A 25,849-nucleotide genomic window follows, 5' to 3' on the forward strand; every position below is an offset into this window, starting at 1 on the left:
AATTATTTTCGGATAATTCTACAATTAGACGAGGAATAACTTACCGTTGACGCAATTAAAAATTATCCTTAAAAGTTTTTTTTTTTTTTTTTTTTTTATTATAGAAAAAGGAGTTTAATTGACATTGCTTATAGATAACCCAAACATTTTGTGCATTAGATTAAAAAAAAAAAAAAAAAAAAAAAAAAAAAATTATTTGGTAATTTAATAATAATAACGTCAATTTTTAACTTCAATTATAAAATATTTTTCTACGTGCTATTAAAAAGCCATAACCGCATTTATAAAAATATTGCAAAAGAACCTTTTCCCCCTCACTTTTCATCCTTTCAAATTTAAAAAAAAAAAAAATTATTCATATACAGAAAAATAAAAAAAAAAAACAAAAATAGAAAACAAAAAATAAAAAATAAAAACCAAAAAAAAAAAAAAAAACTAAAGGTTAAAGGCAAGTATTAACTATTAACCAACTTACTAAAAGGAAAAATTAAACCAAACAATTCTTTTATAAACTACTTTTCACAATAACAACAACAACATAAATAAATAATAATTAATAAGCACTAAAGTACAAAAATGGAAAACAATAATACTCTACCATGCACTAATCAGCAAGAAAACAATAATTCTCACCAAAACCTGGCATTAGATACCAATTCTTCCGCTAATAATCCTAATACTCCCATTCCAATTATGAGTAACACTTCATCGTCTACAATCTCTCAGCAATATATTAACAATCAAATAATACCACCCATAATACCATCCCAACACAATAACCAGCAACAGCAACAGCAACAGCACCAACTTGATACTAATACTATAAATGCACACGATAACACATTAAGTCTTCTAAAAAACAACTCTTTAGCCAACTTATCATCATTCGATCAACAGCAGAACGTTGATAATAATACACTCTTTTTTAAAGAAAATTGTAGGGTAACCAAAGACAAGTATAATTTACACGATTTTCAAATATTAAGAACATTAGGTACAGGTTCCTTTGGGAGAGTGCATTTAGTGAAGTCTACGCATAATCAAAGGTTTTATGCAATGAAAGTCTTAAAGAAATCTACAATAGTGAGGTTGAAACAAGTAGAACACACAAATGATGAAAGAACAATGCTAAGTTGTGTTAGGCACCCATTTTTAATTAGAATGTGGGGCACCTTCCAGGATAGCTTATACGTATATATGGTTATGGATTATATTGAAGGGGGTGAGTTGTTCACATTATTGAGGAAATCACAAAGGTTTCCCATTCCAGTTTCTAAGTTTTATGCAGCTGAAGTAGTTTTAGCATTAGAATATTTGCATAGCATGAATATTATATATAGGGATTTAAAACCAGAAAATATTTTATTGGATAGGAACGGGCACATTAAAATTACAGATTTTGGTTTTGCAAAATATGTTCCAGATGTAACTTATACATTATGCGGTACTCCAGACTATATTGCACCCGAAGTGGTTAGTACCAAGCCTTACAACAAAAGTGTTGACTGGTGGTCTTTAGGTATTTTGATTTTTGAAATGCTGGCTGGGTATACTCCATTTTATGATTCTAACACTATGGAAACTTACGAAAATATTTTAAACGCACCTTTAAAATTTCCTGACTTTTTTCCTTCAGATGTACGTGATTTGTTAAGCAAGTTAATTAGCAGAGACCTAACTAAAAGATTAGGTAACTTACAAAATGGTACTCTGGATGTTAAGAATCATCCATGGTTTGGTGAAGTTGTTTGGATGAAGTTACTGACAAGAAATATCGAAACTCCTTACGAACCGCCTATTCAACCTGGTAAAGGGGACACTTCTCAATATGATAGATATCCTGAGGAGGAAAATATGAATTATGGCGTGACTGATCAACCTGACCCATTTCATCATTTATTTAATGATTTTTAAGTATTTAGCTTGTGAAAGGGCAAAAAAAGAAAAAGAAAAAAGAGAATAAATCCAGAGAAGAGAAGAGAAGAGAAGAGAAGAGGGGAGATAAATTTGGACTAATATATATATATATGTATTGTCTATATTATGGTATGAATAATAAATGCTAAGTTTTGTATTTGCTGTTATATATTTATAAATCTTCTTTCCCCCCACACAAAAAGAAAAGGAAAAATTACACGTACGCTGTATTTCCGAACATTAAATATACCGAAGGGCATCCGGATAAAACAAATCACTATTATAATAATAATCATTATTATTATGAATTTAAAACAATCAAAACAGAAAAAAAAAGTTTTTTTTTTTTATTAATTTATTTTCACTTTTAATATCCACCAAAGATAAATATTCTTATAAACTTGAAAATTAAAAAACAAAAAATTTCACTCCCTTGCACTAAGAAACTACAGCCCGTATCTCAAAAAAGAAAAAAAGATGTCTAACACTGCTAAACAATTAAAAGTTTTAAATTCAATCAGTTACTCCACCAAGTTGACTCAAATCCTAATAGATACCTCCAAAATCTCGCAAATTAGATTAATCTTTCAAAAACAAAACCATAATGGCCATATGGGTGCTAGAAAGTTTTGGCATGAATATTTGCCTACATTACAATTTTACAATCCCAACCTGAAAATTCAAATTAATAGAATTAGCAATTCTAATGCTAAAGATACCTCTGTTCCATGTCTTTTACAAATTATAGATGTTAACAATAAAGTTATAAATGAATTAGATATGAAAAACAAGTTTGGTTCCGATATTGCTCGTGACTTGTTGAAAAATTTGAATAACGATTATTATACTCCTATTCCTAAAGAAAAGTTGATTAAATTGGAAAAGAAGAAATGATTATACTAAAAAAAAAAAAAAAAAAAAAAAAAAAGGAAAAAAAAAGAATTGAATTAAAGGGGAGAGGGGTTCTTTGAAAATCGTATATTTATTATCATTGCTAGAAGTTAACTAGCTTTATTTTATTCGTGTAGATATATTTTTATTATTATAATACATTATAATAAGCTTACATTGACAATTCAATTATTCTTAATCATTAACAATATTTATAGTACCAAGATTATTGTCGACAGACAGAGAAGTCAAATGGGGGTTTCTATCAATTACTTGAGTATGCTAGTTTTTCTTTTGATTTATTTTGTATTTTTTATAGCCTTGGTAAAATGACTTGATATCGAATAACAAGGAAAAAAAAAAAACACTTATAAACACACGAATATGTGTATATGTGTGTCATGTAAAAGAAAATGTTTTTTAATTTCTATAAAATATACCTTTGAATTCTCATTTTAATATTTTGAATATAATTTAATCTAATAATTTTTTCTTTTTTCTTTTTTCTTTTTTTTTTTTTTTTTTTGTTCTTTTCTTTTTTTTTTCTTTTTTAATTTTTTTTTTCCCGTTTTGTTAAAAATTTAATTTTCGCATTATTATGATAACTGCTTTTGATACAGTCAGCGATTTAATTATTTTTGTATTCAATTTATAAAAACTTCAACAGTGCGTAAGTGCAAAAACAAGTTCTAGACATTTTTCTCTCTCTTTTTTTTTTTAAATAATAAAGAATTTCATAAAGTACGCAAAAATGGATGAAAGTGCCCCTAGCATAGCTACCGATGACAATTTCTTTGTTTCCTTATGGAATAGTATATTTATACCAGGAACCACACCTCAACTAATTATGGCTACACACTGTTCTTTTATATGCTTATTTTTTATATTATCTTGGTTAATATATATGACAAAAGCGCAAAACATTCATTTTATAATGCTATTATTAATATCTGTTCTTTTATGGGGGACTGTGATTTGGTTTATCAATGAATTACAATCTGTCAAACTCAAATCTAATGAAGAGTTGTTTAAAGATGAAAAAGAGGAAAAAGAGGAAAAAAATAACGAAGGAGAAGAGACAATTGATAATAAAAAAAATAACTGAGAAAAAAAAAAGACTTATTGCTAATTGGCAGCGTATTGATTAATTATATGTACATATGTGATGAAATGGATGCTTACTGATGATGGGAAAAATAAGATTTAAATATACACATATCTATTTATACAATTACTGTAATCAATTTGTATTAGCAAAAGCAGATAAAATTTTATTTCAATTGGCATTAAAGACTTAAATTTCTAGTTAAGCCCTGGTCAGTTTATGGAAACACGTAGAACTTTAGCAACAGTTTTTATTATTTATTATTTAAATAAATGAACCATTATATATGATAGTTAAATTTAAGACATAAATTTCAATTTTCACCCGAATAATTAATCAAGTATTTTGATAAACATTTTATCCTTAGTCTTTGAATAGAGTGTCAATAACAAGATGCATGTGCTCGTGTGAGCAAAAACAACAACAACAACAACAACTTGAAACAACCAAGCACGCGTGGCCAGAAAAATAAGATAGAAATGCGACTGGGCTAAAGGAATTGTGTTACAAATTACGCCTTGAAAGAGTAAAAAAAATAAAATTCATACATCGTACGGTGTGATTTTTTAATTCATTCTTTTTTCATATTTCTGAACAACCAACAAAAAACAAAAGAAAATTTTTTTTTGATAAATTAACTCACAAATTCAAACAACATTTTATTCTTATACCACAAGTATATATATGCTTGAAAAGATAATTAAATAACAATCATAGAAAAATAAAAATAAAAATAAAAATAAAAATAAAAATAAAATAAAATAAAATAAAAAAGAAAGAAATCACAGAAAAAAACAATCATGGATGCTGGTTTAGGTGCTATTAAGAAAAATAGATTTAATCAACATATGGGTGAGATTGATTTATCTAACGAAGTTCCCATTAGCGGTCCATCTACTCAAAAAACATCTTTCTCCCCACAACAACAACAACAACAACAACAACAACAACAATACTCCAATAATAACATGGGTTATGGAATGGTCCCACCGGGACAACGGCAATACACTAATAATACAGGATACCCAATGATGTCACAACCACAACAACAACAAATAAATCCACGTATTAATTACAACGGTTATTCAAATGGCAATCCAAGAATGGCAATGCCCGTACAGCCAGAGATAAGAAGCAATACAATGCCTACAAGGTTTGAATCTTCTCCAATGTCAATGTCTAGAAATAACAATCCTTCACACAATAATAACAACAACAGTAACAACCATAGCTTCAATTTTTCAAAGGGCAAGCATACTCTAACTAACATTTTTAAAAAAAAAAACAATAGTCCAATGGGTGCAGGCGGATTTGACATCGCGGATGATGACGATGATGATGACTTTGGCACTGGTTCCAGTAAAAATAACAATAATAGCGTCAACAATAACAGTTTTAATGGTGGTGTTGGTGATATGAATAACAATGATGAGGAAGTTACCGTTGACTCTAATGAAATTTTAACATTCAGCGATATCACTGGCTTAAGAAATACCGGTGGACCAAATTATGGGGGTTCACAACGTGATGACACTGCCCCAATTATTCCTACTTTGGTTACTAAAATTAATCAAAAACCTTCTAAGTTGAGTAATACAGAATATAGGAAAATGATGTTTAACCAAAAAAAAATGGCAATGTCTACTCTTTCCAAGCAACACTCAAACCAAACAGCACCACCTCCACCAAGAACAATGTCCTTACAGGGCAATTGGAATGCTATGCCACAACAACAACCAGGTGGAAGACCTATGCCAAATACTAGATTTGCAGGGCCACCAAATGGCCAACCCGCTTATCCTAGATCAAATTCGATGATGAATTCCGGTATGCCTCCTCCAAGATTTAGGCAACAACCACAATTAATGCAGCAGGGTTTCCCGCAGCACCAGCAACCAATGTACCAGGAGCAATCTCCAAGAGCAATGTCGTTAACTAATACTCCAAGATTTATGAATTCTGGAATGAACCCACAACCGCATTTATCACAACAACAGCAACAACAACCACAAGATCCATATTTTAATAATAACGTTGATAGAAGTAATAATCTTCCTCAAGATAACTTTTCTTTGCCTAATAATGGAAGAGCTATGTCTATGCAAAACAAATCTGTTAATCCCATGTTTAATGGTCAAGGAATGACTACGTATAATAATAATAATAATAATAATAGTAATAATAATAATAATACTCATAATCAGAATGCTAATATTACTAATGTACATAGGAATGGCGACAATAACATGAATAACAAAACATTGAATTTGCGTGGCAGAACTAATATTCCATCTTCATTTTCATCTTCAGATTTATTGAACAATGCAAAGTCACAGCACCTACAGTACAGGAAACCATTTGTTCAATCTCAATCCTTAAACAATATTAAGGAGAACGCCAGCAACAACAACAACAACATTAGAGACAACAAAAATGTAAATAACTATAAAAACCTTCCCTCAACTAGATCAAACTTATCGCATGAATTTAACATTAATGACATTGACAATAATAAACAACAAGATAATACTACTGGCAATGAGAATGGTGCGATTCCTAACGCCAATGTTACCAACACTAGATCAGCATCTGACGTTAGCATTGAAATTATAGATAATCCTTCAATTAAACAACCGGATATAACAAATATAAAGAAGAATAATAAAAATGGAAGTGTAGATAGTTTTGATTTCACAGATAAAACGCCTGAAGATCAACAAATTATCGACACTACCCTACCAAAAAATAATACTGCACAACCTTTTAAGCCAGCTGCTGCTATTGTAAATAATAGTGGTAACACACATAGCATTGACGAGTATAATAATTCTGAAAATAGTTATCATATTTCCTTAAGACCTAACACCCACAGGAAAACTTTATCTGCAGATTTAAGACCTGGAAGCGCTTTATTTAGTGGCTTATCCCCTAACTCGAGTAACTCTTTTGCCAACACGAACGGTATGCTAAACGGACAACATTCAAAGACTAATTCTACGGTTTCTTCCATTGGTGAACCAACCCCAAATTACCAACAAAAAAAAATGTATGCGCTTGCTAACAATACTACTGATATGAATCTTTATGTCACTGCAGATGAGTTTCCTACCGATAGCAAGGGTTTCACAAGCTCCTCTTCAGTATCCCCTCCACAGCGTGACAATAGATTAGACTCTTTAACTGCGCAATTTCAAAATAAGAATAACATGGGAAATGTCGATGCTAATCAGACGTATAGTACTTTATTAGGCACAGTGCAGGACACAAGCGATGCTACTATTGAAAATGATCTTGAAGATAATTCTACAACTAATAGTAAAAATGCTAGTCGTAGTTCAGATATTTTTGATCCAAATTTTTCTAATGAACAGTTCGTTAAAGTCGAAGCTAATTCCAATATTGATAAACGTAAGAGTTTAATTGAGGTTAAAGATAATAAAACATACAGCACTAAAACGGATATTGTTAGTTCTAATACTACCCCTGTTTTAATGGCAAATAACGTATTTGATTCAGACCAGACTCCCCAAGTTGACAAGACGCACCGCCCAAAATCGAATGACGTTGTTTTATTAGATCAATTGCCCAGTGATCCAGGTAAAAATGATGAAGTTGAAGGGTTACGTGTTGAAGAAATTACGATCAGTCAAACGATAGAACAAAATAGACGCTCTTCTTTTACAAATGTCAATAATAATAGCCATTCAAAATTGAACGCTACTTCTGGTAGTACTAGAATTATTAGTATTAACAGCCAAACATCATCATCTAAATCTTCTAACTATTCTACGGCTGAAAATCAAGAAGAAAAACAACAACAACAACAACAACAACAACAAGAGAGTAGTCTCAATGCTCTTAAAGCTGATACTTGCACCAAAAAAACCACTGTGGAACCAGGAGACGTTTCCAATGGTTCAGTGAAGTCAGCTAGCTCTAACATGAAATCCATCAAAAGTAAGTTGAATGAAAAACCCTTGAATAAGGCAAAGAAATTTTTTCGTAAGTTTTCTGCTCAGAAAAAAGATACCTCTGAAAATCAAAAATCATCTGATAATGATGCTTCTACAATTACAACCGCAACAAATACTTTAACCGATACTGCTGATATGAGTTTTGTACAAGACGATCCACTTTTTGCCAATAAGGAGATCTTGAAACCAGAACCATTACCACCAATTCCTCAACAAGAGCCTTTGCCTTTGATGTTTTCTCAAGAAGATGACTTTGTTGAAAATAACTCACCTACCAATAAACCTATACCTCCACAATTTTCATCACAAATTTCAAAAGACATTTCCAACTCTGGTGAAAATAATGGCAATGTTGAAATTAAGATCGAGATGCCTTCTACTTCTGGATTAGAACGCTCTCACAAACCTTTGCCACTCGTTACAAACAAAGATTCTCATGATAACAAGGAAAATATTACCAACTCTTTTAGCAGCAATACAGATCAATCTGAGTTTAAATCTAAAGAGATAATAACTAAAGTTTGGGATGAATCTGATAAGGATGCTAATCCAAGAAAATCCTATCATTCGTTATTTTCTGGTCCTTCACCTGGTCCAAATAAAATCAAATTTTTCAATCAATCTGGAACGCCATCTCCACTTCAAAGTTCATTTAACAATGATCCAGAACGTACAGTTTTGTATGATGTGTCAGATATATCTGATGCAGCCAGCAGCACCAACAACAACAAAGATTCCGACTCAGGAAATACAAACAATGTTAATATTGCCCAAACGTCCAATGTTACCAAGACACATCCACAACAACGGGCACCAACAACCCCACAGTCTCTCGATGAGGGCAAGAATGCTAATTCTCAAGCATTAGAGACAATAAATGAATCAGATGCACCCAATACTATCGTTACTTCTGGGACTAAAGACAATGTGGATAATGATACTGTTAGTAAGGTTATCACTAATAATTCTGTCTACTTGGCAAGCCCTTCGACAGTTAACACTGAAGATTTTGCTTTGATGAATAATCCTAGGCAAGTTTTATATCAGCCTTCATTTGTTTCTAATCCAGATAAAGAATTATATGTCACCAAAAAGGTGTATAGTGCCGGTAATGAATCAGATCAACAGCACACTCAACACTCAGAAGATGCCAGATTCAAAACTTTCGTTATTAGTCCCGAACAATTGAGTGTATTGGGGGAAAATAGGAAATTAATGAACGAACTAACTATGGTAAGCACTGAATTAGCAGAATCTATTGCTAGAGAAACAGCATTGGAAAAAATACTAAATGAAAAAGAATACCAGAATAATGACACTCATGGCGAAGTGTTTAGCAATAGGGATACGAATAGTATCGAGGACGATAACCGTGGCTTAAACGATATGATTAATATTCAAAGTGAATTAAGAAAAAAATCATCTAAAATTGTCACTTTGATTCAAGAATTAAATGCTGAAAGATTGAAGAGATTTATAGCTGAGGAACAAGTTTTATTATATGAAAAGGGTTGTAAACCAAGTAATTTAGAATTAAGCTATGATATAAATAGTTTGCAAAAACAATTACAGGAAAAGAATCATGAAATTGAGTGTTTAAGGGCACAGATTGGTCACAGTTAGTATATTAGTTTTTTTTTTTTTTTTTTTTTTTTGTTTTTATTTTAACATTTTGGTATATATTTTTAATTTCTTGTTATGTCATAGTATTAAAATTTTAAAATTTATGTTTTAAAGTTTGCGGACAATATTATATTCGGACTCAATATTTTTTCATTCATCAGAAACTTTACTGAGCAGAATTTTTTTTTTTTTTTTTTTTTTTTTTTTGTTGTTGTCAAAAGTCTGTGATTGTTTTGTGTTTTGTTCTGAGACCTTTTCTTTTTCTTTTCTTATTTTCATATTACTGGAATTGTATTAAATTTTATCAACGGTTTATTGAAACAAATCTTTCCCCCACTCTAACAAAAGAAAGAAAGTTAATCAGTAGATCAGAACCAATGTCTGGTGTTAAAAGAAGTCGTGGTATGTGATTTTTATTACATATGTGTATTAAAAAAACTCATATATTATTATTTGTTATTTAAAAAAGATGATGTTATTTTTAAATGATACAAAGCTAACCTAGAAAATCAGAGATATTTAGTTTCATGGAACAGGGGGAAATAGAGAATAAAAAAGAAACTATTTATATAAAAATTCGAATCAAAATAATTCAATTATTTCTATTTTTGTGTCATTTTCCCTTTTATTTTTTTTTTTTTATTTTATTTTTTTTTTATATTTAAGATCTTCTCTTTTTCGAAATCCAATTAATTTTATATTGCAAATATAATAATTTTTAGTTACTAACATTCATATTTTTAAAAGATTCCCTATTTAAAGCTTTGGACTGTAGTTTGTTTGTATATTTATATCTGCTAAAACTAAAACAAAAAAAAAAAAACAAACAAACAAACAAACAAACAAACAAACTATATACATATAAACAATACAAACAGACCTTGCTTTTTATAGTTTATTACAAGACTATGATTTTATATGCAGATCCAGAAGATGATGATTATTCCGGTATTAATCGTGATTTTAGACCACGTGTCCAAAAAAGGCAACGATTACCACCTGTAGTTGAATTGTGTAGACAAATGATGCCTGATATTTGCACCATTGGCGAATCCATCAGTGCATTTGAAGAAGACATTAAATTTTTGGGTGAAGCTATTGTCAGCGAATTTAACAATGAGGAATATTTCAGAAATGCCCTATTATCGACCTTGTACGCTGTTGTTGTTGAACAGCCACAAAAACAACAGTGTGTTGCCTTATTAATAATTTCTATTAATGCCCGTGATTCTGTTGTTGGGAAAAGTATAATCAACTTTTTTTATGGTAAATTGCAAGAATGGTGTGATTTAACTTGTGACGAAGAAAATTTAAAAATCACTTCTAATGAGACTGGGCCTTGGAATAAAATAAAATTGATTTTGAGGCTGCTAGCTCTATTATCTCCCATTTTAATTGAAGATGATTTAGTTTCTTTATTCAAAAATTTCCTTGATATCAGCATTCAATTGAACAACGAGTTTAGTGAAGAGGAAAGATGTCCATTGTCTGAAGCTATCTATTACAATACTCTAATTAATGTACCATATTTATTTTTTTTCAAAGGTACGTCTCACTCTTCATTATACACCAAAATTCAGGAATTATTAGACTCAGTATCTCAAAACTACAAGATCAAGCCTAAATATTTTAGTTTGTTGGATGAATATAATAGATCAGCACCATACGAAAGAGTGGAACTAATTGAACACATTTTAATTGCAGTGAAAAAAAGCATTGCAAATGATTTTGCTGAATTAAACTTTTTATTTGTTGACTACAACCATTTATTACCAGATCAACCTGCAGATGTGGGTTTTAACGATCCTTTAAGATTACCGTCTATTAACGACATGAAACCATACAGTGCTATGGATAAAGGTTTAGGTTCTATTGATAGTGTATGGAAAACACCAAGATATGACTTTAAAGTTTATTTGATGAATCCAGTGGGTAACTTTAACACTGTTCCTGATTCCAATTCATATGGTGGGTTATTATTAAATGATATTACTGTTGATATTGTTGAAAGTTTAGAATTTAATAGAAAACAAGTGGCCAAGCAAGTAGTTACTTTAGATTTATTTTTTAGACAAGGGTTTTTTTCTGAAAGAGGCCAGTCTATTGCACAATTGATTGATATCCAAGAGGAAAATCCAACAATTAGTACATATAAAGTAGAGGATTTGGCGGTTCAAAATATTTTAAGTTTAATTTTCAAATTACCAACCCAGTCTCAATCCTTTGCCTATTTCTACACTTTGTTAGTAGAAATTTGCGATAATTCTCCAAAATATATTGCTCCTGTTTTTGGTAGAGCTTTTAGATTCTTTTATAATAATTTAGAAAACTTGGACGTTGAATTAAAATTAAGGTATTTAGACTGGTTTTCCATCCAAATGAGTAATTTCAACTTTTCCTGGAAATGGAATGAATGGGAAGCTGTTTCTATGCGTTATGGGGGCGTGAGTTTTTATAACAGCAAAATCAATTTTATCAAAAATTTAATTAGAAAAGAATTAAGATTGACCAGCAACAAAGCTGATGTCGAAGAGTCTTTGACAGAGGAATTTTTGAAGTATGTTGATACATCTTTTGTACCATTTGAAATATTAAAATCCTACTATGCTAGTTTTTTTAACGGGTTTGAAATTAATCAAGAGGAATTGAAGCCATCCTTGTTTTATTTCTTGAATTATACATTTCCATTTACCAATGAGGTTCAAGAGGTAATTGATTATTTACACAAGAGTTCAGAGGAAAGAAATTTAGCGGAATTGAAAGGGATATTTAAAAAGATTGAAGAAAACCATGGCTCAATCATCACTGATATTAATAGATTTACTGTTAGTTTATTGACTCAAGCAATCGTTTATTCAGGTAGTAGATCTTTATCACATGCCAACAAGTATATCAATGAGTATAAGAACGATTTTATTGAATTATTATCTATGATTGAGGTAGACACGCATTTAAAACAAATGTGGATAGTGGAAGCCACTTTAAGATATTGGAATAATAATTCTCAGACGGGGTTTTTGGTTTGTGATATGTTTAAAAATACTGGCATTATCGATCCATTAATTATTGCTAGGTTCCTGTTTTCAGATTACGAAAAAGGCAAGACATTGGGTTTAGTAGAAACCACTTGCTTAGAAGCTGTATTTAGGCTATTGAATAGTCTATCCTTAATGAAAACTCCGCGTTTAGATATTTTTGAATTTGTTTTTGAAAGGTTGAGTGGAATTATCAATGAGACCCTTCCTCAATTGGGAATAACCGCAGAGGAAGAAGTTCCACATCCAAATTTAGATAGTAACGATGATGATGACAATGATGATGATGATGATGAAAATAATACCATGTTTGATGAATCTGAAATACCACGTTTTGATTTAATTTGGAGGTATGAAGCCGCCAGCGATTTGATCAAGAGTTTGTTAAGAAGATATAGTGATGAATATACATTATTATTGGATAAATTGAAGTTATATAATGATAACAATATGACGAATGTTCCTACAAGAAGAAAAATAGGTACTTGGTTAGATGAAATGAAAAAGTTATAATATATATAAGATGTAAAATTTATTAGTAAAGTTTCAATACATAAGTGAATATTATACATGATTCTTTTTTTTTTTTTTTTTTTTTTTTTTTTTTTTTTAATGGCTGTATCTTAATCTTGATTTATATATCTAGCGTGTGTATCAATTCCTAACAACGGAATCAAAACTATAATGACTTTTTACGGTAGGTATTTTCTGTATTACTGTATTTGTACTATTCATTCGGGTGACTGTAATCAAAGATTGCGAAGTAGAGTTTCTACTGGAAGTATTTTTATTATAAATATGCGATGATCTATAAGAGGATGGTAATGTGGATGTTAAATCATTTTTCATTAAATTTTTTTGGCGTGTTATCAATTCAATAGTTAACGTCATAAAAGTCTCGAATTGTTCTTTGCTAATTGGTTTATTGCCAAACCGTATCCTATTGTACAAATTAATATATTGATTGTAATCTATGAAATCAAAAAACATGGAGGAACTTCTATTACCATCATCATCAACATCATCATCATCGAAATCGTGCTCGTATATCTCACCTGTAGAACCGTTTCTATATCTTGCTAAGTGGTATCTAATACCATTATATGATTTAATAATTTCGATAAATTCGGGGAAAGTACCACCTATTGGAACGCTCATGTCTTTAAAATCAAAACAATTAAAAATCGTTCCTTGATATTTTAATTTGTCAAATATTGTCTTAATGACTTGTTCATAGTTTAAGTTTGGTGGCAAATCATCATCTTCGTCTGAATCTTCGGCATCATTATAATTTATCTCCGACGTTTTTTCATGTGCATATTGATTACTCTGTTTATTATTTTTGGATCTTTTAATAAATTTACCATTCATATCAAATGTGGCAATATTAAGTGAACTTGGATCCATAGCCAAGGATTTCTCAATATAGGCCTTTGAATATGATGGAGGTGGCGATAAGCCATCATGCACAATTTTTTCTGCGGGTATATCAAACCAAAGGCCCAATTTTGAGTTTAGTCTTAAATATTTCCAAACCATGTTTCTACTTGATTTATCTGGTAAATCTAATTCGGTTAAAGGCAAATATGGTTTCGGTATGTATCTCATACAACTTCTATGTATAAATATTCTTTCGATGGACAAGGTAATTGTTAAAACACCTGTAATAACTATTCCACCAACCACTATAAATGTGTTAAAGACTGATGAATGGGCTGCCTGAGCAATGGAATCTATGGGCATCACAATGATAAAACCCAAATAGAAAACAATTATAAAAAGTACTACTGATCTGTATAATACTTGATTAAATCGCATTGGAAGCATTTTTCTTTTCTTTTCTTTCTTTCTTTTTTTTTTTTTTTTTTTTTTTTTTTTTTTTTTTTAAACCACTTGTGACCTCTTTATGATATATATGAGTGTTTTAGCTTGATATATATTTAAAAATTATGAGATATTCTTTATGAGTTTGGATACAAATGAAACTTTTGTGTTATAATTATGAAAAAAAAAAAGGGTCTTTTCTTTTATGATTTCAAAAAAAGAAAAAAGAAAAAAGAAAAAAGAAAAAAGAAAAAACAACAACAATAGCAGCAGCAACAACAACCGTAACTTTTATTTATTTTTTATTTATTTTTAAGATATATAAAAATATTTTCTTTTTCTTAAAGCTTAAAATTGAATTTAAATCTTATATCATATGCACATTTCTCTACTCATCTTGTACCTACCATAGTACTTAGATCACCACCAAGAAAAATCTTTCAAAATATTGCGAATAAAATGTCACAGCCATTTTTTAATAAAGAGTTAGAAGTGTCTACTCAGAACCTTTCGGCATCATTAGAAAATAAAGAAAGATCAGAAGAATCATATAAACTGAGTCAGCATGATGGACTTTTTGTAGCAGAAGAAAATACAGACCTAACCGAAGAAGTTTCTTATCCAGAAATTGATACTAGCAATACTACACAAACAATGCCCCTTCTTACACAGGATGCTCCAGCATCGGGTGATAAAAGAACCAATGAAACTAACGATAATCTAGAAGAACAACTATATAAGAAAAAAACATTGCCTCCTAAGGAGATAGCTCAATTTTGGAAGAGATTTATTGGGTCTATTCAAGTTAGCGCTAATGCTACAAGGCCAACCGTTTCTAAAATTCCATTTGGCACAAAGTTAGGAATTGTTAAAAAGGGCGTTATAAAAAGTAATCCGGCTCGATCGATACTTAACAGAAAAAGACAGTGTAATACTTTGGTTAAATTATGGGATCTTAAAAACGACCGAGAACTAGGCAGATTACCCGAAAAAATAGCACGCATTATATTACCATTTATTAACGGTGATGAAGTTACTTTTGATGCAACAATGATATTTTGTAATAACAAAAGATTAAGCATTGGTGATACTATAGTTGTCCAATTAAACTGTTATTTAACTTCAGAATTGTTTAATAATAATGGATCGCTGGAACTGTCCGGTAAATTCACCGAAGACGAACAAGAAACTAAAATGCAAGCAAGACGAACTTCTATTTTAACATTGTTTGAGGAACTTAGCTTGAAGGCAATTGAGAATAATGCCGAAGTTGATAATATTTTAAAGGAGTTAGAGTATAAAGAAAAAAACCGACAGCAAGTAGAATGCGCTAAAGAGGTAGTCATTGACTTGGAAGATGAATTAAACAGTTCTTCACAAACTGTTATGGATATAGAAAATGAACTAAATCTGAACCAATTGCAAGCCTTTTATAAAATTGCCCAATCTGCAGACTCCCTAAAAACTTTACCTGAAACTGAACCTGCTGGCAACTTTAAATTTTCCTTAAAAAAATATCAAAAACAAGGGTTATCCTGGATGTTGAAAAGGGAACGTGAATATTCTAAAATCCAAAGTAAAGACTTTGTTCACCAAGATAGTGATAAAATTGATCCTTTATGGAGGACTTTTTTATGGCCAACTTTTCCTGATTTAAAAATCAATTCTGGATTTACTAGCAAAATATTTTATGCTAATTTGTACACTGGCCAATTTTCAATGGAAAAACCAATATTAAAATTATCGGTTAAAGGTGGTATTTTAGCAGATGAAATGGGGTTAGGTAAAACAATTTCAACACTTTCTTTGGTATCAACGGTTCCAGAGGATACAGAATTTGGAAACAAACAAAGTACTGGTTCAAATGACAATAATAGTAGTTTCTTATTTTCCAATTCACAAAGTATTCAATCACTGACTACTTCACTGCCATATGCCTGGAGAACTACATTGATTGTGGTACCAATGTCGTTGTTATCACAATGGGAATCTGAATTTAGGAGTTGTATGGACGAAAATACACGTTGTGAAATTTATTATGGCGATACAGTTTCTAATCTCAAATCCAGATTAATTAATTCAAAAAGTCCTCCTACTGTTTTGGTGACCACATACGGTGTAGTACAAAGTGAAATGCTTTCCTGTGAAATGAAACCGACATATAGCGGTCTTTTTTCTGTGAAATTTTTTAGAATAGTATTGGATGAAGGCCATAATATCAGGAATAAACAAACAAAGACAGCTAAATCTATATTTAAATTGAAGGCTTCCAGAAAATGGGTGTTATCTGGGACACCTATTATCAACAAATTGGATGATTTATACCCAATTGTTAAATTTTTAGAATTGAATCCTTGGGTTAACCCTGGGTTTTGGAGAAGGGTTATTTCTGAACCATTTGCATCAAAAGATTATAAAAAAGCATTAGATGTTGTCTTCACCATTTTGGAACCTGTGTTACTAAGAAGAACAAAAAACATGAGGGATAGCAACGGTGCATTATTGGTAAACTTACCAGAGAAAATTGTTAATATCGAAAAGCTTTCTTTAACTGATGTTGAATTAGCTATGTATAATAGTTTTTTGAAATTAGCTGAAAAGTCCTTTAGGGATGCTTTGAATAAGGGGATTTTATTGAAAAGTTACACCTCTATTTTGGTTCATATTTTGAGACTAAGACAAATATGTTGTGATATGAGACTATTATTGAACAAGAATTTCGCCAAAACGGAAAGTTCAAAAGAAGAAAAATCTATTCAGGAAGATTGTGATATTATTGACAAAAACCCGTTAAAATACGATTTGGAAAAAATGTTGGAATTAGGCTTTGACGACGACATAAATATTTTCAAAGAGGAGGAGGTTAATCTTATAAATGAAAATGTTTTAAACCCTAAATTTTTGGGTAAAGGAACTACAGGTTTAGAATGTCCAATATGCACCACAGATTCTATAACGCCAGCTGACAAGATAAGGATTACAGAGTGTGGCCACACTTTTTGTTTTACTTGTATTGCGGATTATATTGTGCATGAAAAGATTAAAAAGATGGTCCCCCGTTGCCCTACGTGTAGAGACCAACACTTAAATGAAAAACGGTTATTTTCAGTAGTGCTTGATAAGAATGGAATGATAGAAGCTTTTAGTTATTATAAGAATCCAAAATTATCGGATTTTATAATTTCTTCCAAAACAAATGCTTTATGTACCCATTTGTCCAAGATAAGCAAAGAGTCACCCAAGGAGCATGTGGTTATTTTCTCTCAGTTTTCTGGTTTTTTGGAAATTTTGAAGGAGATTTTAGAAGTTAATTATATGGTTTACAAATTTGACGGTTCATTATCACTAAAACAACGTGAATCTATTTTAAAACACTTTAATACTGATGATTATGATGGTTTAAAAATATTATTAATATCCTTAAAGGCCGGTGGTGTTGGTTTGAATTTGACTATTTCAAATAGGGCATTTATAATGGACCCGTGGTGGTCACCAAGTGTTGAAGATCAAGCCATTGACAGAATCCACAGAATGGGTCAAAAGAGGCCTGTTGTAGTTACCAGATTTATTGTAGAAGGCAGTATTGAAGAAAAAATGTTGCTAATTCAAGAAAGGAAAAGAAGATTAGGTGATGTTGTTGAAGGTGACGAAGAGGAAAGAAGGAAAAAAAGAGTTGATGAAATTAAAATGTTTTTTGAGTAAATGTATTTGATACACGTGTATGTTTATGACCATGTTATCAGGTAATTTTATACGCTTTAAATATCCAACAGCAAGTACTCGTCTAAAACATATACACGTTTATGTTTCAAATTATGCGTTTTAATCGAGCTCATCAAATTTTTCGTAACTATTTCATATGTTCTTTTGCCATTTTGCTCATCATCAGAATACCTTAAACACCCCATATATTCCAGGGCAAGAGTTATATCTTCAGTTTTGAGCCTTGTATGTCTTGATATATCCTCTAAAGTTGTTGTGGCATTCTCTTGAAAGTCGTTATCTATAAATTCATAGCAAATCCTTTTACTCCAATATTTGCAATAGGCTATTAGACCAAATGGACTTAGTGGTTTTTCTGGTCCTGAGATGAGTCCTTCATAATCAGATATTTTGTAGGAAAACTCTATCAACAATGAGCCCAATCCTCTTCTCTGATAGGGAGGGAATATCAAAATGCACGCCAAATTGTTTTTCTCCGGAGAAAGAAAATCTTTTGAAAAAAATCCCAATGGTCTATTCCCATCTGTTTCATAAACGACAAAGAATTCATAATTATCAACCATGAAAAACATGGATTTATTATCCAAAAATAATTTTGTAAATATACATAAGCATTGGCAGAAAAGAGTGTGTTTAAACCCTCTTATACGTCTTATAGTGTATTCCGGTGATAAATATTTTATTTTTCCCGGTAAACGGTCCTTATAATAGCAGACTGACATATGATGTAATAACTCGTTTCTATTGGCTGTATATTTGAAGCAATAATCACAAACATAAAGGGTATCAAGCCAATGCTGTTTTTTTTCGTTCAATGTAGTTTTTTGCTCACTATTTTTAGATGTTTTAATGTTGTCTTGTTGTATTTTCTTTGTTGGGTTCGAACTATTGTCAGAAACTTTATTTTCATCATTATCACATTCTACTATTTCTTTAATAAATTTGTCATGAACATTCGAGTCGTAAATTTCATTATAGTAAGTGTAACCTAGTTGTTGAGTACTGTTTTCATTAAAGTATACACTACATCCGTACCATGTTTGAAAATTATAGTTTAAACCAAATTGAACTGTTCTTATATTATTAAAATCCAACAATCCATATAATTTATTATCCTTTTCATTCATATTTTTATTTATTTATTTATATGTGTATATATTATAGTAATAATTAATTGTAGAATGATATGAATTGTTTTTTTTTTTTTTTTTTTACTTTTATGAAAAAAAAAAAAAAAAATACGGCTTTAGAAAGCTTTATGCTGGGCAACTTACGATAAAATTTTATTGGTATAAACCGCTTAATCGTTTCTTTTTTTTTTTTTTTTCAAATTTTTTTTACATTATTATCATTAATATTATTATTGTATACATTCCTGCTTACTTTCAAGCAAGTCTTGTTAACTACTCTTTGCTATTTAACCTTTCATGGATTTCCTATATAATAACTTCTTTTTCCTACTTAAACCAATGTAAATCAAAAGAACACTACTTGCAACTAAAGGGTAAACATAAAAAGCGATCATCAACCGTATTTTACAAATGGGTACATACAGAAAAAGATTCAATGAAAAGGCTAGAGCAGGACACATGTCAAAGCTTAAAGAGTTAAAGCGTATTAGAAATAAACAATTTACAAGAGAGTCAAACGATGATGAAGATGAACAAAATGATTTGGAAGATGAAAGTGAGGAAGCTGTTGACACTAATGCATCCATTATTGAACCCATGAGTAAGCAAGAACGTGAACAAAAAAAGAGAAAATTGCATGAAGAGTTATTTAGTGACAAAAAAGACTCCAAGATATCAAGACAAAAAAAAAAAAGAATGGAGAAATTTATCGAGCATCAGTTGAAACGTGAGGAAAAGAAAACTATTCTTAATAAATTGCAGGATTATAAGATAGATACGTCGATGTTAACAAGTTCCAAAACTTTAGGTAACGGAAAACAAACCAAGAAGGAAAAGTTTTCGGAAGCTTTATCTATAGAACAAAGAGGGTTACCATTGAATGAAGAACTTAAAGACATCTTATATGAAACTCGTGAAGTTAAAAATTGGAAAGATGATTTTGGAGACGATACGCAAGTAACAACACCAAGTATCACGACCTCATCCTTTATTGATAATAGGCCAATTAGACATGGTGGAATTGGTTCTGCTTTTGCATTTCCTAATATTAAGGTTGTTGATAAAAAAGCAAGTGTTCCTAAAAAGAAATATAATTGGAGACAACGAATAGAAATGGAAGAGCGCAAGAGACATCAAAAAGAAGATGATTTAGATTTTGCAAGCTCTAGTGAAGAAAATGGGATCAGTAGTGGAAGTGAAGATGTAGAAAATGGCAAGGAGGAACTTTCAGGCAATGAAGAAGAAGATGAAGAAGAAGAAGAAGAAGAAGAAGAAGAAGAAGAAGAAGAAGATGATGATGAAGATGAAGATGGAGAAGAATATGATGATGATGATGAAACTTATGGATCATCAAAGGAAGAAGACAAAACCATTACCTTTGATGAGAGAAAAAAGGCTGCAGCCGATTTTAAAAGTTGGGCTACTATGCAGATTAAAGAAATGGAAGGACGTGATGTTGAATATAAAATACCAACAGATATTAAAGTAGAAAGATTTGTTAGAGAGGAAGATTTGGACGATGGCTTAACCACTGAACACATTCAAATTGATGAAAACTTGACAAGAAAAGCTTACTATGTATCTATTGAAAGAGATCCAGAAATACAGGCTATTAGGACAAAATTGCCTGTTTTTGCAGAAGAACATAGAATAATGGAAGCCATCCACCACAATGACGTTGTAATTCTATGTGGGGAGACTGGTTCTGGTAAAACTACTCAAGTTCCACAATTTTTATTTGAATCCGGATATGGCACTTCACCTGATTGTCCTGGTATGATTGGTATTACACAACCTAGACGTGTTGCTGCCGTATCCATGGCCCAAAGAGTTTCGAGTGAAATGGGCAATTATTCTGATATTGTTGCACATCAAATTAGATTTGATACTACTGTTGATGAAGCAACTAAAATCAAGTTTATGACTGATGGTGTTTTGTTGCGCGAAATGATGACTGATTTTAAATTAACTAAATATAGTTGTGTTATCATTGATGAAGCACATGAAAGAAACATCAACACGGATATATTGATTGGGATGTTAAGTAGGTGTGTAAAATTAAGAAGTAAGGAATATGATGCAGATCCAGTAAACTGCAAGAAGTTGAAGTTAATCATTATGTCAGCCACATTAAGAGTTACTGATTTTTCTGAAAACCCAGTTTTGTTTCCAATGCCACCTCCTGTACTAAAAGTGGAAGCAAGACAGTACCCTGTTTCCATTCATTTCAACCGTAGGACGCCGTATAATTATACTGAGGAAGCATTTAAGAAGACTTGCAAGATCCACAGTAAGTTACCCCCTGGTGCTATTTTAATGTTTTTAACTGGTCAGCAGGAGATCACTGATATGGTTAAAAGATTAAGAAAAGAGTTTCCTTTCCCAGTTAATTCCAAACAGAAATTGGCTTATAAAAAACATCCACCAGTTAAAATCAATTCCGAAACTGCGGCTATGGAAGTTGAAGATATAGATTTTAGCGTTAAAGTTGATAGGGAGGAGACCGAAAGTGATGGTGATAATTACATTTATGATGACTGTATTGAAAAGACGAATGAAGATGACGGAGGCTCTAAGACCAAAGAAGAAAAAGAAGAAGAGAAAGAGGAAGGCTTTGATGAAACATTGGAAGAGGGGCAGACACCGAATGATCCGTTGTATGTATTGCCCTTGTACTCTTTACTTCCAACAAGGGAACAGATGAGAGTTTTCCAAGACCCTCCAAAGGGTTCTCGTTTATGTGTTATTGCCACTAATGTGGCAGAAACTTCATTGACTATCCCTAATGTTAGATACGTTGTTGATTGTGGAAGAAGCAAGGAACGTAAATATAATGAAGAAACCGGTGTACAAAGTTTTGAAATCGGCTGGGTTAGTAAAGCTTCTGCCGCTCAAAGAAGCGGTAGAGCTGGTCGTACTGGGCCTGGCCATTGTTACCGGTTATATTCTTCAGCTGTATTTGATCGTGATTTTGAGCAATTTTCTAAACCTGAAATATTACGTATGCCAGTGGAAAGTGTTGTTTTAACAATGAAAAGTATGGCTATCCACCATATTGCCAATTTTCCGTTTCCAACTCCTCCTGGAAGAGGTGCTCTGCAACAAGCTGTTGAGTTGTTGAAATACTTGGGTGCCTTAGATTCAAATGCTAATATTAGTCCTGATGGTAAAAAAATGAGCCTGTTCCCATTGAGTCCCAGATTTTCAAAAATGTTATTGGTGGGTAATGAGCACGGGTGTTTGCCCTATGTAGTTGCAATAGTCAGTGCTCTATCTGTTGGAAATCCATTTATCGGTGAAAATGAATTGGGTATATCAAACATGGAAAAAACGGGTGATAGTGGCATTGTAGATATATCAGAAGAAAAAAGGAAGCTACGTACAGCGTATTACAGAAGCAAAAACAAGTTTAGTAAACTTGATAAACATAGTGACGTTTTTAGATTGTTAAGTTGTGTTTCTGCATTAGATTTTGTTCCAAATAATGAAAGGAGTGAATTTTTCGCTAAAAATTTCCTAAGACCCAAGTTGATGTTGGAAATTTCTAAATTGAGGAAACAAGTTTTATATATTATTAAATCGCATACCTCTAAAGAGAACATAGCTGTTTCTGTTAGAGCTGAGGATTTAAAAGTCGGTGTTCCAGCGGAAATTCAGGTGAAATTATTAAAACAAATGGTATGTGCAGGGTTTATAGATCAAGTTGCAATTCGTGCAGATTACTTGCTTCCGGAAGATGCAAAGATTACTAATAGAACATCGATTATAAATATTCCGTATGTTCCCGTAATGGCAAAGAAACAATCTAGTGGTGATATCTCTGAACTTTTTGTTTATATACATCCAGAATCTATGTTGTGCAAGTTGGGTGGTGAAAAACCTCCAAAATATATAGTTTATCAATCTTTGCAACAAAATATGAATTCAGGCAAAATTAGAATGAAGCCTTTATGTGATATTAAGAGCACTCCATTGACTAATATCGCCAGAAAGGGTACTTTATTGACATACAGTAAGCCAATTACGGGCCAAGGTTTTAAACCAATTAGCTTATCTCTAACTTGTAGATGCTGTTATGTTGTTCCACGGTTTGGTGCCAGTGTTGACAGTGATTTGAAAGTTGGTTGGGACTTGAATCCAGTTTTTGTATTACAAAAAAAGGAAAAGGGACAATGGAAAGTGGAGAAGTTGCTTACTAGTAAACAGTACAATGATTTGAATGGGTCCAAAAAGAACTAATTGGTGCCAGCGAAAAGGGGAAAAAGAATTATCATTTGTATAAGAGTTTGTATAATTTGTTGTAGATATCTTTTTAGTAGTTGCATTATTTTTATGTGCATGCATTAACAGAGCTGTATTTAAGTGTACGATGCTTCTACGTATAAATCTTATACAAAACAAAAACGCTACAATTAAAGGATTATTATGGGGGGGGGATACCGGTTGTATATTTGTCCGTTGGTAATTCGGACTTTATTATTTATTTATTTATTTATTTATTTTGCCTATGTGAGCTGTTACCCGACACAAAGGATTATTTACTAGGTTAGTTTATTATTATTATTATTATTATTATCAGTTCTACAATTGAAAAGAAAAATTACAAGAAAAAATAAAAGTTTTTTTTTTTTTTTTATTTTTTTCCTTAACAAAAATCAAGAAACAACAAAGAGAAAAGATTCACAACACACACAAAAAGAGAGAGAGAGAGAGAGACAGCACAAAGCACAAACATCTTTTTATTTTTATTAGTCCGATTTTTACGCATCAAATTATGGTAGAACAAACTGAACTTTTACAACCAAAATCAACAGAGAAGGAGACAAAAGAACAAGAATCTCCTAAAAATTACAACAATAACCATGACCTTTTAAAATTATTCAACAATTTACAAATTATTATTAAAGCCGCTAGTTTTAAATCTCATGTAATAGATGAAAACTTTCCATCAGAATTTTATGAACCACATCCTCACAAAATTTATGACTCTTATATAACTTTTCTAAAAGAAGAAAGGTCCAAAGAGGGAGAACCACAGATTATAAGGACAACAAATATTAAAGAACGCTTTGAAAACAACTATTATTTTCAAGACTTTAACGGATTTTATAAACTATATCATGATATTTATTTGATTTGCACCATCCTAATAAACACTTATAAAAGGGGAACTCATATTTATTGTTTGGTTGATAAATTTTATAAATTCACCACAGAATTACTATTGAGAGAGTGCTATAAAATTGGTATTAATTTTACCGATTATACTGAAAACAAGAATAGAAATGATAATGAAAAGACTAGTAATAATGTCGATGAATACACGAAAACAGATTTTTTGGACGAGTATATTTCAAAAGATTTCATTAAAATCTCTACACACTATACAGTTCCAGTTAAAGAAGTTTACCATCTTTCAACGAAAGGCCTTGAACTTTTTTCTTCAGAAATAACTAAGTCTTCACTAGATAAGCGTGGTGACTATTTGCCTAATCCGAATTTTGATGTGGTCAGAATATCACCACTTCAGCCACAAATATTGAGATCTGCTGCTAAATTAGGAGTTATAGCTGCAAATACTAGCATGGTTCCCGAACCAACTTTACCACCAACAGAAATGCTCGGCAAATTTGTCCATCCCAACTGGTTTAACCTACCTTGTTGTATGTGGTTAGAATATTCAGATAATGAATTTAAAAGTTTAGCACCCACTATAATGGAAATGGGAAGTATTTTAGATGCCAATAAGAGAGGTGTTATTTGGTTTCAAAAAAATGGATATTTTAAAAAATGGAAAGAAAGAGAAGAAGCTATTAACAATAATGCAGAAAATGCTGAAGATAATCTCAATCACAATAATAATAATAATAATAATAATAATAATAATAATAATAATAACACAAATACTGCTGAGGATAATAACAATACTGAATCGGAAAATACAGATAATGAAGAAGAGAATCAACAAATTGATGACAATAAAAATAATGATGATAAAAAGGAAATTGCTTATAATTATGATGATATTAAAGTGAATGATATAAAATTAGCTAATTTGGTAAGTTGGTCGCCAATGCATTACATTACCGAGGGCGAGCTAGTTGCAATGCAAAATGGCATTTCCAATGTTCAAAAGTTAATCACCAACACTTTATTCGAACTAAAAAATTTGCAAGACAAGCGTAATAAGCTAGGGCTACAAACCCCGACAACTAAAGAGCAAAAATTGTATTATAAATTGAAGAGGTTATTTAAATTTGTTTTATTAAATTTTAATCGAGAAACCTTGGATATGCCGTTGCTTAAAGAGTTTCCAATATTGCAGGCTAATTACGCAGGAAACATACCTGTAGTTAGGCAACAAGGGACCCACAAAAGATTAAAAAAACATAGAAAATGACTTATTTTTTAAACCCAAAAAAAAAAAAAAAATTTAAATGAATAAAGTAAAAAAGTAAAAGTAAAACAAGCAACTTTAGTCATGTATTTAACATTTGCATATTTTGTATTACTTTTTTTTTTCCTTTTTTTTTTTTTTTTTTTTTATTAATATTTAAAAGGAAACTAATTTAATTAAAAAATGTTTGTAATATTCCTTAGTACAAGGTTATATATAGAAAATGAAAT

The 25,849-nt window shown here is 31.1% G+C and overlaps 10 protein-coding genes across 10 annotated transcripts; 8 read left to right on the top strand and 2 right to left on the bottom strand.

Moving 5' to 3' along the window:
• Positions 1-576: 576 nt before the first annotated feature.
• On the top strand, positions 577-1,914 carry SCDLUD_002414 (cAMP-dependent protein kinase; the record flags this gene model as incomplete). Its single annotated transcript, XM_046077158.1, has 1 exon — positions 577-1,914. The coding sequence occupies one exon, from the start codon at positions 577-579 to the stop codon at positions 1,912-1,914; it is 1,338 nt and encodes a 445-aa protein (XP_045934885.1).
• A 480-nt stretch (positions 1,915-2,394) lies between these two features.
• On the top strand, positions 2,395-2,811 carry MRP49 (mitochondrial 54S ribosomal protein mL61; the record flags this gene model as incomplete). Its single annotated transcript, XM_046077159.1, has 1 exon — positions 2,395-2,811. One exon carries the CDS (start codon positions 2,395-2,397, stop codon positions 2,809-2,811), a length of 417 nt encoding a protein of 138 aa, XP_045934886.1.
• Positions 2,812-3,559: 748 nt separating this feature from the next.
• Positions 3,560-3,913, top strand: PKR1 (Pkr1p; the record flags this gene model as incomplete). The annotated part of the gene is made up of 1 exon (XM_046077160.1): positions 3,560-3,913. The coding sequence occupies one exon, from the start codon at positions 3,560-3,562 to the stop codon at positions 3,911-3,913; it is 354 nt and encodes a 117-aa protein (XP_045934887.1).
• An 800-nt stretch (positions 3,914-4,713) lies between these two features.
• On the top strand, positions 4,714-9,510 carry EPO1 (Epo1p; the record flags this gene model as incomplete). The annotated part of the gene is made up of 1 exon (XM_046077161.1): positions 4,714-9,510. The coding sequence occupies one exon, from the start codon at positions 4,714-4,716 to the stop codon at positions 9,508-9,510; it is 4,797 nt and encodes a 1,598-aa protein (XP_045934888.1).
• A 377-nt stretch (positions 9,511-9,887) lies between these two features.
• STO1 (Sto1p) lies at positions 9,888-13,058 on the top strand (the record flags this gene model as incomplete). Its single annotated transcript, XM_046077162.1, has 2 exons — positions 9,888-9,912; positions 10,405-13,058. The coding sequence occupies 2 exons, from the start codon at positions 9,888-9,890 to the stop codon at positions 13,056-13,058; spliced, it is 2,679 nt and encodes an 892-aa protein (XP_045934889.1).
• Positions 13,059-13,199: 141 nt separating this feature from the next.
• Positions 13,200-14,288, bottom strand: DLT1 (Dlt1p; the record flags this gene model as incomplete). The annotated part of the gene is made up of 1 exon (XM_046077163.1): positions 13,200-14,288. The coding sequence occupies one exon, from the start codon at positions 14,286-14,288 to the stop codon at positions 13,200-13,202; it is 1,089 nt and encodes a 362-aa protein (XP_045934890.1).
• Positions 14,289-14,828: 540 nt separating this feature from the next.
• On the top strand, positions 14,829-18,071 carry RAD5 (DNA helicase RAD5; the record flags this gene model as incomplete). The annotated part of the gene is made up of 1 exon (XM_046077164.1): positions 14,829-18,071. The coding sequence occupies one exon, from the start codon at positions 14,829-14,831 to the stop codon at positions 18,069-18,071; it is 3,243 nt and encodes a 1,080-aa protein (XP_045934891.1).
• Positions 18,072-18,127: 56 nt separating this feature from the next.
• On the bottom strand, positions 18,128-19,219 carry SAS2 (histone acetyltransferase; the record flags this gene model as incomplete). The annotated part of the gene is made up of 1 exon (XM_046077165.1): positions 18,128-19,219. The coding sequence occupies one exon, from the start codon at positions 19,217-19,219 to the stop codon at positions 18,128-18,130; it is 1,092 nt and encodes a 363-aa protein (XP_045934892.1).
• A 414-nt stretch (positions 19,220-19,633) lies between these two features.
• ECM16 (ATP-dependent RNA helicase ECM16) lies at positions 19,634-23,461 on the top strand (the record flags this gene model as incomplete). Its single annotated transcript, XM_046077166.1, has 1 exon — positions 19,634-23,461. One exon carries the CDS (start codon positions 19,634-19,636, stop codon positions 23,459-23,461), a length of 3,828 nt encoding a protein of 1,275 aa, XP_045934893.1.
• Positions 23,462-23,996: 535 nt separating this feature from the next.
• RSC58 (Rsc58p) lies at positions 23,997-25,622 on the top strand (the record flags this gene model as incomplete). Its single annotated transcript, XM_046077167.1, has 1 exon — positions 23,997-25,622. One exon carries the CDS (start codon positions 23,997-23,999, stop codon positions 25,620-25,622), a length of 1,626 nt encoding a protein of 541 aa, XP_045934894.1.
• Between the last annotated feature and the right edge of the window lie 227 nt (positions 25,623-25,849).

The sequence above is a fragment of the Saccharomycodes ludwigii genome, chromosome III, assembly GCF_020623625.1.
Source record: "Saccharomycodes ludwigii strain NBRC 1722 chromosome III, whole genome shotgun sequence".
In the NCBI taxonomy this organism is placed as follows: domain Eukaryota; kingdom Fungi; phylum Ascomycota; class Saccharomycetes; order Saccharomycodales; family Saccharomycodaceae; genus Saccharomycodes; species Saccharomycodes ludwigii.